The sequence below is a fragment of the Leptopilina heterotoma genome, unplaced genomic scaffold (genome assembly GCF_015476425.1).
Source record: "Leptopilina heterotoma isolate Lh14 unplaced genomic scaffold, ASM1547642v1 Lhet_81, whole genome shotgun sequence".
NCBI lineage: Eukaryota > Metazoa > Arthropoda > Insecta > Hymenoptera > Figitidae > Leptopilina > Leptopilina heterotoma.
The window spans coordinates 2204202-2225258 of NW_025111185.1; the positions used below are offsets into that span (position 1 = coordinate 2204202).

Consider the following 21057-nt stretch of genomic DNA (forward strand, 5'->3'; position numbering starts at 1 on the left):
TTTTGACCAGGACAAAAAATTCAAAAAAATAAGTCCAAAGTGAAACTATTTTTTTTTTTTACTTTTTCGGATTTCATTTACTTTGGATTTTTTGTTTGGGACTTCTTGTCCGAATACCAGAAATTTTCATCATTTATATAGAGTCAAAGAAATAATGTTTTAATTCCAAAATAAAAATTTTTTTGAAACAAATAAATTGGTTTTGAATCAAAGACATTTTTTTCAATCCAAGAAATATTCTTTGAATGCAAGAAAATTTGTTCTTGAAATCAAAGAAATTTTTGTCATTGATCAACCAAATAATTCTTTTAGAAAGGAAAATTTCTTTGAAACAAATAAATTGTTTTCGAATTAAAGACATTTTTTTTAAACTAAGAAATTTTATTTTTAATCAAAGAAGAACTAAATTTCGATCGAAGAAATCAGTCAAAGCAAATAATTTCTTTAAATCAACGAAAATTTTTTTCTGGGTGAATTTAAATAATTTAGTTTTAAATATTTATCAAAACTTTATTTTAAAAATATTGAATATCTGAAATTGTTCGTAAATTTTATTTTTTACCTTAAAAGTTATACAAAACCAAAAACATGAAAACAGTGGTAATTTTAAGAAAAAATTGAATTTTTCTACTTAAATAAATGAAATTTCTAAAAATTACTCAAAGTTATTGATTTTCAGAAGCATTTTAGTTAAAAATTCTAAAAAAGAATTGGAAATTGAAACAGTTATGTAGTAGATATTTTAGAAATAATTAAATTTCAAGTCATTTCCATTTAAAATTTGAATTATTTTAATTACACAATCGGAGGTTTAAGGCTGTAAGAGATGTAAAACATTATTTGTAGCATCAAGAAATAAATTCAATTCTATTCAATTAAACAATCGGAAAAGCTTAGTTTCTTTTAAAATTTTAATTCTAATTTTTTTGATGTTGGTAAAATTTTTAAATTTGTCGATATTTTGGGAAAATTTTCGAATAATTGAAATTTCTGAAAAATTGAATTAAAAATACATAGGTAATTGAATTTTAGACGCACTTTAGAAGAATTTTTTTTAAATAAATTGAGTTCTCATAGAACTTTGTTAAAATTTTTTAAAACTAATTGGATTTTGTAGAGGCTAATAATAATAATTAATAATTTTAGTTACAAAATTCTAGAAAATAATTGGAAATTGGAACAGTTGTAGTAGAAATTTTTAATGATTTTAATTTAAAATTGTTGAAAATTTTGAATAATTTTAATTTAACATTTGTAAGAGCTTAGTTTCTTTAAAAATTTTAATTCACATTTTTTTCAAGTTGGTTGAATTTTTTAATATGAATTTAATTGAAAAATCCTCGAATAATCAAAACTTCGAAATGGAAAATAGTTAATAATTGAATTTTAGACGCATTTTAGTTGAACTTTGTTTTGAATAATTACAATTAAAATTTTCAAAATATGATTGAAGTCAGAAAAATAATAAATTACAAATTTGTAAACAATTGGAACTTTGGTGTAATTCTTTTGAAATAAATTTGAAATACATAAATATATATGAAAGAATTTTTTTTCTAGTTTTAAAAAATTATCTTGTTTTTTGTAGAAAAAAATATAAAGTTTGAGAAAATTATTTGAAAATAATATTGAATTTTTAAAAACTGAAAGAAAGTCAAGGAAATAGAAAAACAAATTTTCCTGACAACCCTGAAGGCAATAAACGACTTTTTCGATTTTTTTGTACATTTGTATCGAGTAAAATGCCTTTTATTTATTTTTTTGTTGCGTCTTAAAGTCGACCCGAGGCCTGCATTCTAAAGAAAATTTCCAAGCGATCTGCAACCTTGAATTTTTTTTTTTAAAATAGAAAACAAATCGAATGTCAGTGAATTATGAAGAAATTAATAAACGTAATTATTTATTTTTTCCCCATACATTGTGAAATGTAAATGAATATTATTTTTGAGATAGAAACTGTTAATTAAATTCAATGATTAATCAAGTTGATTGATTACGAAAAGAATATATTGAAATCCTAATATTACCCAATATTGTAGATTTGTTAACTTTTAAATAGTTATTATTTAAATTCAAATCGAATTCAATTGAAGATCTAGTCGATGCAAATAAAGGGCAATTTACATTCAATGAATATCACATTTCAATAAAGTCACACTATTATTCAATTCTGGCCATTACAATTACTGAAACTATTTTCAGTATACCTAATTGTAATTGAAATTACTTAGAATTTGTTTAAATTCTCCCTCGAATTGTATATTTTATTTTTTTGCTTTTTACACGGAAAAAAATTATTTGATTAAAATAACCGATCAATTGACTATTATCAATTAAATATTTCAATGAATCAAATAATATTTATTGGAATCAGTTAAATGGTATTTGGACCAATTTCAGTATTTGAAGCAAATATGAATTGAACCATTTAATTGGAATAAATATTATTTGATTCAAGTAAATATTTAATTGATAATAGTAAATTAATCGGTTATTTGAATCAAATAAATTTGTTTTTTTTTTCAGTGTGATTACAAAAATGTTGACATTAATTTTTATGTTACAGGAAAATAAACATTGGCCTACAATCGAAAAGTAGTAAAATTGCTATTCAAACTAAAAGCACACACACACACTCGATGGGATCATTAAAAGGAAATAAAAATTCATTAAGCAGAAATTATGATGGATCATTAATTTGTGTTAGCCGAAAGGAGATGAGGAATAAAAATGAAAAAGTCCTCGAAACACTGACCTGCATCCTTTGGGAGGGAATGAAAAATATACAGGTGGAACAGGAGTAGAGAGAAAAGTTAAAAGGCAAATTGCAATGTATATTAACAGAGGAGAGATTCAAAGTGGGCCAAGTTAGGTCCAAGGTGGGCAAGATGAGAGTCACAGATAACTTGTGTATTATAAGAGAGGAGTAAAGTTTAAGAGGAGAGACGAGAGACGAGGAGACGGTAAATGAGCGAGACTAAATGCGTACATTCATGCATGCCAGTGCGAACATGTCTCGAGAATAAAGCCCTGAAGCCAGAAACCTGAAGGCAGGTCCGTTGGTGTACCTGTTGCCAACACGTCTCTTCCTAACGGTATATTCTTTATATATACACATTATAATATAGTATATTCTCCATCGTAACAGGTGCCCAATACAAATCCCCCCCCCCTACTTACCCCCTTTTTCCCCAAATGCCTACTTAGCACAAGGTTAAGATTTACAAACACTAAAAGAAAAAAATCTTGTGATTTGCAAAGACATTTAAATTATACTATATATTTGATTTTCTCTTAATTTCTCAAATTTCTGTAAGCGAAATTCTAGTTTACATTTTTTAGTTTTCAATAAAAATATATCTTTATTAATAATCTTTGTATTCCGGTAATCTGTTCGCAGTTTGAAGTTAGTTGTTGATTGTTTCTTGTTTCCTAATTAAAAAAAAATTTTTTTTTTTAATATTTTCAATTTTAAAATTAACGTATTGAAAATCATTGAATTCTTGCAAAGAATTTTATAAAAAAAATTTCAAGAAAATAATTGAATTCTTTCGAAGAATTTTTCTATTTATGAAAATAATTGAATTCTCTCGATGAATTTTACTAAAATTTTTAAAAATCCTAATTAAATACTTTTGAAGAATTTCTTTGAATTTATTTAAAGTAATAGCTAGAGTTTCTTTAATAATTTTAATTGGAAATTTTAAAAGCAATTGAATTTTATGGACGAAGAATTTTATTATTTGACGGGTTCCACGTTAAGTGACCCAGGTCAAAATTTTAAATGTTTGGGATCGGGTAAAAATTTTGCAGAAACAGTAGTCCTATTAGATACAATTAAAAATACCAAATATTATTAATTTATTTAAACAAATATAAAAACTGGAGGGGGTCAAAGGTTAAATTTTTGGTCTAACATGGAATATTTGAAAAATTTGTAGTTTCTTTAAAACAAAACGAAAATACGTTTTCTATTTTGGGTTTTTCTGCTGTTTTTCAACACTTTCTAATGGTGTAAACAAATGTAGAGAAAAAAAATGTTTGACCTTGAAAAATTAAATTAAAAAATAAAATTTCATTTTTTCATCAAATGGACAGTTTTTATTTTAAAAAAAAAATTTTTATCATAAAGGTGAGGTTTTTTCCTAAAAAAAATGTATAGGTCAAAACGTGGGACAAGAACTTTTAACTGGTCAAAATAAACATTTACTTCTGCAATCCACCGCCCCTGCTCGTTGTTGGGCTATATATTGTTTATAACAATTGAAATAAATTATTTTATGCTTTATTAATTATCTGGTGGTCATATTGGATGAATTTAAATTTATTTAGATCATGTGCATCAACGGAATAAGAAAATAAACCTCCTTTTTTAAAAAGGTGTATTAATTTGTTAACTTTGATTTAAAAAAAATTATAAATAATTAAAATCTCCAAAATCGGCCTCGAAGGATGTCTTAAGAATTTATTCCCCTTTAATTTAAGACAAAGAACACTCAAATCGGTTAAAAATTGTAAGCTATAGACATTTTTTAATAGTAAACTAGCAAAAACTGACGCGCGCGAGCGCGCGTGCATTTTTTTTTCAACGTTTTATTTTAAATAATTAAAACTTTATTTTTTCAGCGAATTTGAACCATTATGATGTCACAATTTTTTTGGCAAATGCTGTGAACAAATTGTGACGTCATTATGGTTCAAATGCCATTAAAGAAATTATTTCATCTTCTATTAATTAATATATTTTTGCATTTTCTTTTTTTATATAAATAAATTAAAATTTTTATTTATTAATTGAAAATATCTGTTCGCAGTTTATATTTTTTTTTTTGTTTAATATTTTAATAATTTTATGTTTTAATATATATATAAATATATTTTTTCTATTAAAATAGCAATTCTTTAAAATGATTATTATTATTTTTAAGGGTATTTTAATTATTATTATGACGTTATAATGTTTTAAATAAATTTAAAAAATGGAAATGCTGGAAAGAATGAAAAATACATTTTTTTTAGAAATATAAAATTATTCAATTAACATCTTCTATCTTTATATCTTCTCTCTATATTAATATCTTCTTCTTCTTCTATCTTCTTTGATTTAGTTGTAATTTACTTTTTTGTTTCCTATCTTCTTTAATAATTTTATGTTTCAATATTTTTAATTTTAATTAAAATTAATATATTGAATTTCATTTAAATTCTTGCAAAAAATTTGAGAATCATTGAATTTCTTCAAAAAATGTCATTATTTATGAAAATAATTCAATTTTCGCTAAAAATCATTAAATCAATTTTGGAAACCCTAATTAAATTTTTCTGAAGAATTATTTTTTATTTTTTGTTTAATAATTGTGTTTCTTTAATAATTTTAATTGGATATTTTTAAAGTAATTTAAATTTATGAACAATTTTTTTCAAGTTTTTAAAACTAATTTTTAAATTTGTAAATTTAGTTGAAACATCTATTGTTTACATTTATCCCTTGTTTACAATTACCCCAAATGGCCCTAATTGTAAATTGATTGTTTTGTTGATTTTTGAATTTTATTTCGGAATAATTCAATTTTTTATTATGTATTTTTCATGATTTGAAGACTTTATATAGTCTTTAAAAGACTTGATAGTATTTAAATAGTTGAAATGAAAGGCGGTGCCTAAAGTATTTTTTTTAAGTTCATTATTTTTTTTTCTTTTTAGAAAATCTATTTTCTATAATATTGTGTTAAAAAAAACGTTAACATTTTATATTTTATTTGAACAGAAGATAACGATAAGTTTAATTCTTGCAAAAGAAAGCACTTATAAGTTAATTCTACACACAAACACACACAGAAATACGTTTATTTTTTACGTAAGTGCCAATAAATTAATTTCAATTTTTTATTTAAAATGAAATAATTTAATTTTGAATTAATTGTATTTTTGATATTTGAATAATTAATTATTATTTTGAACAATTACATTTTTCAATGATTTCAAAATAATTAAATTTTTATTAAAAACAGAATAATTTATTTTTGAATTAATTAAAATTGTTTGATTTATTTTTGAATAATTAATAATTGACTTTTGAATTATTTAAAATTCAAATATTGTAAAAAATTAATAAAATATTTAAAAAAACAATTTATTTTTAACATAATAAAAAAAGTAATTTATTAAAATACTAAATTCAAATAGATTTTGAATTGCAATTATTTTTAAAAATAAATAAATTTTTTGTGTAAAATCATTTTTTTAAAATTAATTAAAATTTGAAACAATTGAATTTTTTTTTTCATTTTTGAAAAATTAATTATTTCGAACAATTTTTTAAACATAAAAGAACCAGGAGCTATTATCACTCATAATAGCAATCAAAAAAAGCACACACTAAAGGGATCGCTCTTCCCAAAAAATTTAGACTCTAGATCCTGCACTGTATAAGTTAATAATTGAAGATTAATTAAATTTTTGAAAAATTAAATATTAAAAAATTAATTATTTTGAATAATTAATATTATTGAATAGTAATTTACGAAAACGACCAATGTAATAAAATTTAGAACGATATTTTTTATTGATTCAGGAAAATTGAATTTTTTAATTAAAATTAATAATCGTTGAAAATTAAAAATAATACAACTTTTATTGACAATTCGATATTTCAGTTTTTTTAGATTTTAAAAATGCATAAAATTTTCAATAATAATAATAAATCAAAATACAATAAAAATTATCAATTATAATTATAAATAAAAAAAAATAATAATAATAATAATAAGATATACGAATAAAATTTGTTTTTTAGTTATTTTGAGATTTTTATTTAACAAAATAAAATGAAATAATATAAATGATTTAATTAAGAAGAAAATTTTAATTAATAATTAGAATTTACCAATCTACAGTTTTTTTTCCACTGAAAACGGTAACCTCTCGCCTGATACCAGATATTTTTCCACGATTTTTCAAACACAATAATTCTTGTCACAATTTAACGTTTTTTAAAAACACCCGCACTACCGCATAACATAACATCGGAAATGTCAAAACATCACGAAAAATATAAACAAACAAAAAAATCATGATAATAATTCGCAAATGATAACTAACAACTAACTTCATACTGCGAACGGACAGAATGAAAAACCACAGACTTTAATAAAGTTAAAATTGTAAAAAAAATTCCACTGTGGGACGGTGCACGGCAGAAGTAAATGCTTAATTTGACCAGTTAAAAGTTCTTGTCCCACGTTTTGACCTATACATTTTTTTTAGGAAAAAACCTCACCTTTATGATAAAATTTTTTAAAAAAAAATAAAAACTGCCCATTTGATAAAAAAATGAAATTTTATTTTTTAATTTAATTTTTCAAGGTCAAACAATTTTTTTTCTCTACATTTGTTCACACTATTAGAAAGTGTTGAAAAACAGCAGCAAAACCCAAAATAGAAAACGTATTTTCGTTTTGTTTTACAGAAACTACAAATTTTTCAAATATTCCATGTAAATTTTTGACCTGGGTCACTTGACGTGGAACCCGTCATTTATAAAAATAATTTAATTTTTGCGAAGAATTTTACTATTTATAAAAATAATTGAATGGTTCTGAAGAATTTATTAAAATTTTAGGAAATAAATGAATTTTATGTAAATATTTGAAGATAATTAAATTCTTTTGAGGAATTCTATTAAAATTGTTTTGAAAAGAATTGAATTTCTGCAAAGAATTTTACTATTTATAAAAATAATTGAAATGATCGAAGAATTTATTTAAATTTTTGGAAATAATTGAATTGTTTTGAAGAATTTTATAGAAATATTTGAAAATAATTAAATTATTTCGAGAAATTCAATTAAAGTTATTCCGAAAATAATTGAATTTCTGTATAGAATTTTATTAAAATTAAGCATATTAAAAATAATTGTATTAATCAGAAGAATTTTATTATATTTGAAAATAATTGAATTATTTCAATTTTTTGACGAATATATTTAAAAATTGCATTGAAAGTAATTTAATTTTCATATAGAATTTTTGAAAATATTTTGAGAATAATTGAATTATTTTTAGAGAATTTAAATTTTTTGTTGAAATGGAATTTTATGGAAATTTTTGAAAATAATTAAATTCTTTCGTGTAATTTTATTTAAATTGGATTAAAAATAATTTAATTTCTGGAAAGAATTTTAGTATTTATAAAAATAGTTGAATTGCTTCGAAGAATTTATTGAAATTTTAGGAAATAATTGAATATTATGGAAATATTTGAAAATATTTGAATTCTGCCGAGGAATTCAATTAAAATTGTTTTAAAAATAATTGAATTCCTGTAAAGAATTTTACTAATTATAAAAATAATTTAATTCTTGCGAACAATTTTTCTATTTATAAAAATAATAGAATTGTTTTAAAAGATTTATAAGATTTTAAAAATTAATTGAATTTATTAGAAATATATTTTAAATTTTTTTATAAATTGAATTCTTTTGAGGAATTTAATTAAAATTGTTTTGAAAATAATTTAATTCCTGCAAAGAGTTTTACTATTCATAAAAATAATTGAATTGTTTCGAAGGATTCATTAAAATTTTAGAAAATTATTGAATTCTTTTGAAAAATTTTATAACGAATTAAGAAAAAAATTAAATTCTATCATTTATGAAAATAATTAAATTTTTGTAAATTTTTCAATTAAATTCTTTAAAAATACTTAAATTATTTCGAGAAATTTTATTCATATTATAATAAAACAAATTGAATTCTAATAAAGAGTTGATCAAAATTTTTACAAATAATTGAATTTCTGCGAACAATAATTTATTTTTTAAATAATTAAATTCTTCCGAAAAATTTTACATTCTTAAAAAAATAATATAAATATTGCTCAGAATTTTATTAAAAATTTCTAAAATAATCAAATTCTATCGAGGAATTCAATTCAAATTACATTTAAAAAAATGGAATTCTTATAAAGAATTTTAGAAAATTTATTTAAAACAATAGAATTTCCGAGAAAAATGTTATTAAATTTTTGTTAAGAATTGTTAAAAATTGTTAAATTGAAATGTATGATTAAAATAAAAAATTTGCTTAAATTCATTAAATTTTTGGCACAATTTTTTTTTAATCAAATTTTGTACCAAATGATTTTCATTTTAACCGAAAAAATGTTTTTGAATCATTTATTTCAAAATACAGAAGTATTTAGAACAAAAAAACTTTAATTGACAAACATAATCATTAATTATCAAAAAATTGCTATTTATTTGAGTATAAAATGACCAATTGTTTAAATTTTTATCAGTACAATTATCCAAAATTGTTTCTATTCATTTTAAATTATTTCATTTTTAAATTTATCAGTGAAATCACATAATTTAATAACTTTTAATTACATTTCCGTATAGAATGTTTTCTCTGTATTTTCATTTTTTAATAATTAGTCAAATAATTACTAAACTAATGAGACGAGAAGAATTATTAAAAAAAATATTGTCAAATAAAATTGAAGAAAACAAAATGAAACCAGAAAATTATATTAATTTATCATTAGTGTCAAAGAAATAATTTGATTTCAAAAGAAAAATTTCTTTGACAAACAAATAAATTGTTTTTGAATCAAAGATAATTTTTTTCAAAGAAATTTTCTCTGAATCAAAGAAAAACTAATTTTTAATCGAAGAAACTAGTCAAAGCAAATGATTTCTTTAAATTAACGAAATTGGTTTTCTTGTTGTAATAAAATAATTTTGTTTTAAATATTTATCAAAACTTATTTTTAAAAATACCTATTGAAAACCTTAAATTTTCTTTTCACTTTAAAAGTTTAAAAAAAATCAGAAAAGTTCAATAATAGTCAAATTCGCAAAGAAAAAATTTTTTTCTTTGCGAATTTTACTGAAAAGTAGAAAAAAATAGTGTCAAATAAAATTGAAGAAAACAATTTAGATCAGAAAAAATTCGAAAACTATAAAATTCTGAGAGGGAAAAATTTTTACTAACTGAAAGCTAGAAATACAAAAATATTGCTTTTGTTTAGTAAAATTTGATTTAGATAGTATAATTTTAATAGAATAATATAGTAAAACTATACTCCCGAGTGAAAACAAGTTCAAATCGAATTAAATTCGCAATATTGACCTCAACCAAGACCTTGCAACTTATTTAATAATTTTTTTTTCCTCCACTTTCAGACTTCCTGCTAATGATTACCAAAGGAATCGTACCTTATTATCCGCAATCATCGAACTGGCAAAATGTCTATCATCAAACGTCAGTGAAGGATCAGTGATCAACGTTTGATTTTCTACAACTCTCCAACTATGGGGCGAGGAAACGGGATAGAAGTTGGTTCGCGATTTATGTACTAACATATGTACACATAAAGCAAACCTTTACTTGCAACTTGCGGCTCTTTTCACGGTGCATCGTTCTCGCTCAAGGTGACGTATATATTTTCCTTTTTTTTCTCTCTCTTTCTCTCTTTTTCTTTTTCCCTTCTCTCTCTCTCACACACTCATACACACAAGAGAGTGATATCCTATCGTGGAACATGCTTTATATTGCTTCTTAAAATTTATACGATATTAGAACCGTCTATATATTGAACTTATAAACATCTGTATAAAGAAGAAATTTCACTTTCACTTCTCAAGAAGCAATCTCGAACCAGAGACCTTTATGTACTCAACAGTTTACAATGTAATTATTGAGTATCTTGATAGTCGAAAAAAAGGCCAACTAATTCCCATATTTTTTCATGTCTCTCGCCTCGGGCCAGTGAAATTTTTAAAGCGTACGCGATAAACGAGAATGCAAAATATTGTCAAGTTTTACATCTGCGAAAAATCTGATAAAAGCGACGACGACGACGCGTGTATATGAATTTCAAAATTTTGCCCTCCGGTCTTTTTCAAAAAAATTTTAATTTCAGACTTTTCGTTTTATTAATTCTAAATTTCAATTTTAATTCCAGCATTTTAATTCTAAAATTTTAATTAAATCTTATTTAATATAAATTTAAATCTTTAATTTTATTTAATAAAAATCTTGAATTTTCATTTTTACGTATATCAAATTTATTTCGTTATTTTTTCATTTCAGAAAGGAATTAACGGAGTTCACGGTACTTTTTCTACTCACAAAGAGATGAATTATTTTTCAAAAATAGATGACAAAAAGGCACAACTTTTTTAATATTATTTTTTTGAATAATTACAAATTAAAAAATTAAAGTTTACTGATAGGACTGAAATTTGCGAGATAAATTATTGAATTCTCATAAATGGTTCAAGAATTTAGAGCAATTAAAATTAAAATTCATCGATGAACTAAATTTACATTTCTATTATTAAAATTGCTTGTAAACAAAAATTAAGAATAAATATAAAAATTCGTTTAATAGAAGTTTTGATTTTTTTGGAAAGAAGAGTAAATCGTGATCTTAAATATCATCATTTATTTATTTATTATTATTATTATAAATAGAATAAAATTATTTCTTTGTTATATTCACAAATTTATTTTTTTTTTATTCATTTTTCAAATTCAAATTTTATTATCATTTTATATTTTCAAACACAAACATCAATTTTTGAATAATTTTATATTCAAAATTTTAAAAATCCAAAGTTCCTAATTAATTATTCTTGCATATTGTTTTCAAAAATTTTAATAACATTTTTCGCAAGAATTCAATTATTCTCATAAATAATAACATACATTGGAAAAAGTCGATTATTTTGATATAAATAATATTAATTCATCGTAGGAATTCAATTATTTTTTCAAATTTTTAATAACATTTTTTAAAAGAATTCAATTATTTCCTACAATTTCAATATATTCTTGGAAGCAATTCAATTATTTTTATAAATTGTACAATTCTTCGAAAGAATTGAATTATTTTTATAAATAATAAAATTCTACACAGGAATTCAATTATTTTTAATACAATTTTAATAAAATTTCTCCATCTGGTTCAATTATTTTTAAAATTAATTACAATTGTAATAAAATTTTTCTAAAAAATTCAATTATTCTCAAAAGTTTTGATAAAATTCTTTGTAAATTTCAATTATTTTCAAAATTTTTGCTTAAAATTATTTAAAAATCTACATTATTTTCAAGAAATTTGAAGAAATTCTTCAAAAAAAATTTAATTTTTTTCGAAAACTCTAGTAAAATTGTTTTAAAAAATTTAATTTTCTATCAATAATGTTAATAAAATTTAATAATAAAATTATTAATTACAATTATTAATAAACGCGATTATTCTAAAAACTTAAAAAAAATTCTTTATAACATTCATCCGCTATTCTAAAAATTTTGAACAAAAATTATTCTAAAAACTCAATTTTTCCCAAAAATTCAAATAAATTCTTCAAACAATTAAATTATTTTTAAAAATTTTATATTAACATTTTTTTTAAGAATTCGATAATTTTCATGAATAATAAAATTCTTTGCTAGAAATAAATTATTTTCAATAAAATTTTAATAAAATTTCTCGAAAGAATTCAATGACTTTCAAAAATTTTGATAAAATTCTCTAAAAAAATTTAATTGTTTTCAAACTTTTTAACAAATAGATCAGCAGGAATTTAATGATTTTCAATACATTAATTTTAAAATTAATTTTTTTTCTTCGTTCATGTTTATGAAAATAAAAAAAATAATTTATCAATGTTAAATTGTTTCTAAAATACAAGTAAATAAATAAATTCCCAAATTGAAGTTTCAAAAAAAAATTGAAAAAATTGAAATTCAAATCAAGTAAATTTGGGTTTGGCTAAAAATAAGATGAATTATTATAGAATTGAGAATTTAAAAATTTCGACGATTTAAATTCAGAGTCAATTCAAATTTTAACCGACGAAAATTTTAATAATTTAGAATTTTGATTTATTGAAATACTAAGTACCTAATTAAATATTTTTTCGAAACTAACTTTGGAACGGGAATATTTGAAAAATTTACAAAATAGGTGAAAATTTAAATTAAATTTAAAAAAAAATTAAATTTAAATTCAAAATCCAAAATTAAATTTAAAATTAAATTTAATATCAAAATCAAAATTAAAATTATAATTAACTTTAAAATTTAAATTAAAATCAAAATTAAAATTATAAGTAGAATAAAAAAATTGACTAAAAATTAAATTTGCCAAAATTTAAAAAACGAAAAAATGACAGTAAAGACAGTAAATAATGATAAACGACAGTGAAGACGACACACAGTAGTCTGTAAATTCTGAATTAATTCTAAAATAAAAAAAAGATACGTATAAAATAAAAATTTAGTAAAAAAATGTCCCGTCTTTGGAATTGAATTCGTTTTAACAGTTAATTATATGAACAAGCGAATAAAAATGTTAACAGAGAATGAATGCAAAAAAAAAAAAATGAAATTAATGTCTCTTCGTGAGGCAAAGATTCAAAGATAAAAATCGAGCATGTTCGCTGATTCGTTTTTTTTTCGCGGTATACATTATTATAAATTCTCCGGAAGTAGGTTAACGGAGCACGTCTTCGCTATGAATGCGTCACGTGTGTGCACCTGTTTCGCAGGTAGAAAGTGCCCAAATTTGTTCTTTCTGACCGTTGGCGTAAATTCTCCGAATTATTTTCACGCTTTTTTTTCTCTCCTTCATTTCATTCATACTATGAAACTTCGGAATTCGCTTAACCAAAGTAAAGCGAATTTTCAAGTTTCGGAACTTCGAAGTTTCGAAACCGAAATTTTCATAGTGTGAGACTCGTAAAATTTTACAAATTCGAATATTCCAAATTTATTTTCTGCAAATAATCTCTGTCAAGAAAATTCAAAAATGTTTTAAATCAGTCGAATATTCGATGATTATCGGTAAAATTTTAATTTATTTTTGCTTTGTGAAAATGTTCAAAATATTTTCATTTTGATTGCAATAGAAAATAAAAACTTACATTTTACATTTAGAAACTTTATAATTAATATAATTTTTTACTGTACAATTTTTTAACGCAAAATTATTCTAATACAAATTTTATTTGAAGAAAAAATAAATAAATTTCATTTATTTGAACGTTTAGAACTTTATAGGATCATATTTATTTTGCAACTTGTAATTAATCGGCCAAAAAATCTAATAAAAACATTTTTAAATTAACATTTATTTCTAAATCAGTTCAGAAAAGAATGATAAAAAATATTTTAAAATAAAATAAGTAAAAAAATATACGAGCAAATGAAAAAAATAAATAAAAAAATTAATGAAAATACGAGTAAATAAATAAATTAAAATAAATATTAATTAAAATTGAAAAATTTTGCATTCATTCTTTTTCAGAAATAAATTACAGAAAAAAAGTCTGATAAAATTCCGAAAGGCAGGATTTTAAACGATCAAAAGATGATTAATCTTCATTGAGTTCAATGAACAATTTCTCGATGCCTTTTTGCTACCTTTTTGATTTTATCTGGAAAACCGGTTAAATTATTTTCGAAAATATACACGACGCTTATGTATTCGATTCTTTTTTTTCATCTTTTTCTCTAATGAATATTCGTGAACCAGAAATGGCTTGTAAACATTGCGCGCACCCCGGTGGGAAAATTGCAGATTTTGATGAGATATAACTTTATTCTAGAGTGTGTTGTTTAAATAAAACGTTTTAACATCCCGTTACGAATGCTGCAGGTATGTTAAGGACAAGTGAAGAAGAATGTCGACTGCAATAAAGTGGTCGTCAAAAAATTTATATCTTAACACATTCGCCGATCGTTCATGTAATTCTATGAGCATACAGAGTGTCTCTGTCTCATCCTAAAATGTCAAATGTCATAAGGAATTTCGAAATTACGGAACTCTTTAAAAAACTACCTTATTCCTTTCTAAAAAGGTAATAATTTTTTTTTCTCTCTCTCTCTCTCTCTCTCTCTCTCTCTCTCTCTCTCTCTCTCTCTCTCTCTCTCTCTCTCTCTCTCTCTCTCTCTCTCTCTCTCTCTCTCTCTCTCTCTCTCTCTCTCTCTATATTACACATATTGCCTGCGTTACAAAATTCCCGTTTACATTGAAATCGAATCCGACAAATAAATCAAACTAATCAGATAAATTAAACAAGAGAAATGAATCGAATAAATTATAAATTAATCGCTTTGGGAAATTGGAGAATTTCAATTTGTGGGAAAATAATTTTCAATGCTATTTAAAGCAGGAGAAGAAGAAGAAACAGGAGATTTTCTATTACCAGTTGGAAAAAAGAGAAAAATTAAGAAATTGACATTCAATCCAAAATTTAGTGAAAAACGAATTGAAATCTACAGATGAGGATTAAAGTGGCGGAAACTTGAAATAAAAATGATGAACGGTACAGTTGTTTACTGTGTCAAGTCGAATGATCATTACATCTATTTACTGTGTATCACGCAGCGAATGATAGAATCAGGATGATTAAAGACTTTCTCGAAAATCGAAGCGATTTCTAATTTTCTTTAGATTTATTTACTTTATATTTACTGTGAATTGTTCGTTTTATATATAACAAGATGTGACCCAATTATGTCAAACAAACGATATTTAGTTTTCGATTTCAAAGTATGATTATTGCAGAAAAAAAATATTTTCGCAGCTAACAGGCCTCAGATCGACTTTAAGACTTTAATCCTTGGAAAATCTAAAAAAATAATCACTCATTAAAAATTAAAAAACAAATCAAAGAATCGTTTATTCAGTTTTGTAACAAAAATTTCATTTTTTATTTCCTCGACTTTTTGCTAATTTTTAAATTGTAACAGTAACAGTTTATAATTTTTGTTGGAAAGAAAGCTGAATTATTGAAAATATAATATCAGAATGTAATGTAATGTTATTTTTTGAAAATTATTCTCTTTCTTAAATTTTGCACAATTTAATATCCTAGTAATAATTTTTTTTTTGAAGAATATTAATTAAAATTTTTTAAAAATAATAGTTTTATCTAAAATTTAAAAAATAATTCTCAAAATTTAGAATTAAAAAAATTTTAAATAACGGTTTTTGTAAATATTTAAATTAAGTAAATATGCAATTGAAAATATTGAAAATAATTGAAATATTTAATCAAAAATATTAAAAATAATTGATTTTTGAAAAAATTATATTTGAGAAATTCTTAAAATTAGCTTTTTAAAAGAATTGTTGAATTTTATTAAAAAATAATCAAGTTTTTGAAGAATCAATTTATTTAAAAAATTTACAATTAAAATTGTACAAGATTTGATTTTCAAAAATTTTTAATAAAATACTTTTAAAAAAATGATTTTCAATACAATTTTACAAAATTTTAGGTAAGGTATTTAATAACTTTTTAATTGTAAATTTCGAAAGCTTAATTACACTGAGGATAAAATTTATATAATTTAAATAACCAATTGTTTATTATTACCTAAGCAAATATTTTTTTGAATCAAAGAATTTTTATTTAAATTAATTAAATGAATTGTATTTGATTTAAATACTGAAATTATCAGTTTAAATAAAATTTAATTGACTTAAATAAAAATTATTTGATTCAAGTAAATATTTATTTTATAATAAACAAGTAATTAGTTATTTCAATCAAATAATTTTTTTAATGTAATTATACTTTCGAAATACATAATTAAAAAATTTTTAAATAATTAAAATTTTGTACAATTTTGTTGAAAATAATTGATTTTTCAAAGCATTTCATTAGAATTTTAGAAAATTAAATTTAAAAAAGTTTTAATTAACAATTTTACAAATAATTGAATTTCTTAAAAATTTTTAATAAATTAAAAATGAAAATGGTCTTAAAAAAAGTATATTATTAGGAATTTTTTTTTGAAAAACGTAATAATTACTTTTTAGTTAATTATTAATCAATTAATTTTGCAATCTTCGATTATGATTATTTTTCCCACTGTAAAAATTCCAGTAATTTGCATATTTCATAAGAGAAAAGTGATATTTTGTTGCAATGTTAGGAAGAAAATCGAAAAAGTTCAATTTTTTGAAAATAATCCGGAAAAAGTTGCCTTTTCTGAAAATAGTCGAAAAAAAGTCTAAAAAGTCCGAGGCCTGAGTGAAATAATATTCAACTCCAACCACAACTAAAATACGAAAAAATTAATATTAAATATCAAAGTTAGTCATCAAGTCAAATTTCTAAATTCCAAAGAAAAAAAATCCTTGATTAAAATTCTCCTGTATTAATTATAAAATTATAAAAGAATTTCCATATAATTTTTTTTCAAGGACAAAGAACAACGCTGGTTAGATAACAATCAAGGAATGTCAATGTTAAGGCAAAAAGGAAAAAAAAAGAATAAGACGAAGAAGAAGAAGAAGAAGAAGAAAACTCACCGGAAGATGAATCCCTGGACGGTCTTGATGGCCTTGGTCCTAGAGGATGATGAGATTGATAAGGTGGAGGTGTCGCTGCGCTATCAGAGCCAATTCCACTGCTCGCGGCACTTCTCGTCCCACCTCTTTCAATGACAGTGTTACCTCCTACGATGTTTTGGTTTAGACATCGCCTGAACTCAATTCCTAGAAGATTACCACGCTGTCTGTGAACTGTGTCGTAATCGCGAGGTGGCAAAAGAATGGGACCAGTATTGTCAGCCGAATTTCCTCTCCCTGCATTTAGAACAAAAAAAAAAAGAGTCAGAGGATATCCTCTGGGTCAAAGAGGAATTTTAAAACATGCAGGTGTGCCAATATTAAATTACAATTGGCACACTTTTACATTACGGAATTACACTTTACACATTATAGTTACAGAAACTAGAGAAATTCATTCTCTAGAGTGCTTGGAATTTTGTAATATTGTGCGGCAGAAAAGAGATTATTTCGCCATCAGATCATTATTTCTGTGGATTAATTATGCAAATAATATTATTATAACAATGCAGATGTTAAAAAAACGACGTTAAAAAAACGATGTTAAAAGAACGATGTTAAAGAAGTGTTTGAGTATCTTAAAAAAAATGATCGACGAATTATTATTTCTTATCGCATTAAAGCGAGTTTACCTAATTTTGCTCTTAATTCGGCCGCGAGCGATTCGTAAATAGATGTTGCTTGAACTGGAATATTTCGAAGTTCGCCACTGCCTTCCGAAGACTCAGATTCCCTTGTGCTCCTTCCATCGCTACCTAGATTACTGCGAATTCTACTTTCAGTTGATGCAATCCTCGCTAAATTATCTGAGTGTGAAGCCAGAGCCTTCAATTGCCCTCCTAGCAATTCTGCAGTTTCCACTGAATCACATCTGAAAATTAGAGAAAAAGGACGTTAAATATTTTTCCTTTCGCAAATATTAGTAAATTATTATTCTCGATTTTTTAAAACGTAGAAAGAAGAAAAAAAATTTCTCCAATTAACCAACATGTTTGTGACCACATTTTTTGCGTTCAAAACGCAAAATGCGTATTTAATTTACAATTTTTTTAATTTTAAATATTAACTTCGATTTTTAATTAAATACAGACTCGAAAATTAAAAAAAAATTACTTTTTAACTAATTAACTAATTAATTATTATTATTTATTAGTGTTGAAGAACTTAATAAAATTCTTCTCAAGAATTCAAATATTTTTATAAATTTTAATAAAAATCTTCGAAAGAATTCAATTATGTTCATAAATGACAAAATTATATGCAATACAATGATAATTGTAACTTTTCTCGAAAGAATTTAATTATTTTTAAAAATTTAAATAAAATTCTTCAAAACAATTCAATTATTTAAAAAAGAAATTCTTCGCAGGAATTTTTAAAAATTTTTATGAAATTCTGCGCAGAATTTCAATTATTTTCTAAAATGTCAATATTATTCTTGAAAAGAGTTCAAATATTTTCAAAAATTTAGATAAAATTCTTTGTAACAATTCAATTATTTTCAATGCAATTTTTATTAAATTTTGTTAAAGAATTTAATTATTTTCAAAAATTTTATTAAAATTCTTCGCTAAAAATGAATTATTTTCATATAAATAATAAAATTCTTCTCCAGAATGCAAATATTCTCATAAATTTTAATCAAATTTTTCGAAAAAATTAAATTATGTTCATAAATTATAAAATTATTTGCTGGAATTCAATTATTTGAAATACAATTTTTATTGTACAATTTCCCGAAAGAAATTAATTTTTTTTTAAATTTTAATAAAATTTTTTAGGGAAATTAAATTATTTTGAATAGATAAATTTGATAAAAGTTATTGAAAGAATTCAATTATTTACAAGAAATATTAAAATAATTTCTTTTAAGAATTCAGTTATTTTTCATACAATTTTAATTAAATTTCTTAAAAAAATTTAATAATTTTCCAAAATGAAAGTCTTGAAAAAGAAAATAATTATTTTCAAACATTTTACACAAAATTTTTCTAAACACTTCAATTACTTCCACAAATTTCTAACAAAATTCTTGAAAAGAATTTTAAAAAATTTTTTAATGAAATACTTGGAGAGAATTCAATTATTTTCAAAAATTTGAATAAAATTCTTTATAAGAATTGAATTATTTTTAATACACTTATAATTAAATTGATCGAAAAGAATTTAATTATTTTCAAATATTTTATTAAAATTCATCCAAATAATTCAATTATTTTAAATTAAATTCTTTCTCCAAGAAATAAAGTATTTCAGATTAAAAATTATAAAAGTTACAAAAATTATAACATTTTGAAACAAAAAATTTATCTTTTAAAATTGATAAAAAAAATTAACATAGATATTAACTCAAAATTACGGAAAATAAAATAAAATAAAGTAAAAAATTGTAAATAAAATCCAGTTTTTCTTAAAAAATAAATAAAATTTTGAAATTAAATTGTTATTAATCGAAAAAATTTTGTTTAATTAATTTTTTAAATTAATTCATTATTTAATTTTCAAAAGATTAAACTAGAATTTCGTTAAATTGAAATTGAAAGTATTTAAAAAGAAAAAAATACCAAAATGAAAAATTAGGAAACAAAAAAGCAAAAACAAAATAAGGAAACATATCTTTTAAAAATCGAAAATAATTATTGAGAAAAAACCCTGCGTTAAAAAAATAAAATAAAAATTTTTCATTCATATAAAAAATACACATTTGAAATAACAATCTTTCACTTCAATAATTAATTAATTATTATAATTCAGAGTGAAATAAAATTGTTCAGGAAATTCTCCTTTTATGAAAAACGATTTGTGCACCCTCATAATTTTCCTGCACAGTAAACCATTGCAAAATATGATAATCTAAAATGACCGTCACTCGAGTCGCAACAATCTCCATCATTATAAATTACTAATATTTACTGCCTATTAACTATAATAATGACTTTGACTTCATTCAGAGAGAAATCTAAATTTTCGATTTCTTCCTAAAATACGCTTTCTATTATATTTTTTTCTTTTCAAAACAAAGCATTAAAATTTTATTGACGTTTCTGTTTCTTATAAAAGTCGAAGTCACAATCTAAAATTGAAATTTTAATTTCCTATTAATATAAAAACTCGTCAATTGAGAAATTAATGACATTATTAACTTTCAGAAATTGCTGTACAACTTAATTTAGATAATAAGCATTTGGAAAATTAATTATTTTAATTTAAAAAAATTTGGAACAGTTAAAAACTGTTTCAGGTTTTCGAAATCGAAAATTTCGATTCATTATATTCGAAAAATTATTTTAATTTAATTCGAAATTTATTAAGTATTTATTTCTTATTTCTTATTTTTATTTATTATCTATTTGGTATTTTTTTCTTATTTATTTTTTATTTATTTATTTATGATTTATTATTGACTTATTCAAAAACCAATAATTATTGAACATTACTGAGAGTTAAATTTTGATTTATTTACTCTAAGAAAAAATAAATCCGTGAATTATTTAATATCATGGTGGATTAATTTCTGAAATTTCCGCATAGGTCACGTGTGAATCAAGGAAGTACTGTTGTTTAGAATTATGAAAGTCATCAATTAATGAAGCCAACTAGTGAGATCGAGGCGATGAACTACATGACCCTCATACATTTAATTATACACACGTTGGATGCAAAACTTATTAAAAATGCAAA

General features: G+C 22.3%; 1 protein-coding gene and 1 long non-coding RNA gene across 4 annotated transcripts in view; one reads left to right on the forward strand and one right to left on the reverse strand.

Moving 5' to 3' along the window:
- Positions 1–21057, reverse strand: part of LOC122511236 — a 70506-nt gene that overhangs the window by 16280 nt on the left and 33169 nt on the right. For both annotated transcript variants that reach the window (XM_043626369.1, XM_043626368.1), the window contains 2 exons: positions 18009–18247; positions 17338–17613 (listed from right to left, as the gene is read on the reverse strand). In XM_043626369.1, the coding sequence (XP_043482304.1) occupies positions 17338–17613; positions 18009–18247 (515 nt within the window). The remainder of the gene's footprint in view (positions 1–17337; positions 17614–18008; positions 18248–21057) is intronic.
- The window catches only part of LOC122511244, a 29840-nt gene that overhangs the window by 7694 nt on the left and 1089 nt on the right, over positions 1–21057 (forward strand). The window contains exons 3-5 of one of the 2 annotated variants that reach the window (XR_006302499.1): positions 2567–3095; positions 10187–10435; positions 11097–11200. This is a non-coding gene — a long non-coding RNA (uncharacterized LOC122511244). Of the gene's footprint in view, positions 1–2566; positions 3096–10186; positions 10436–11096; positions 11201–21057 lie in introns of those variants that run through there. The other variant, XR_006302498.1, reaches the window with a different exon arrangement.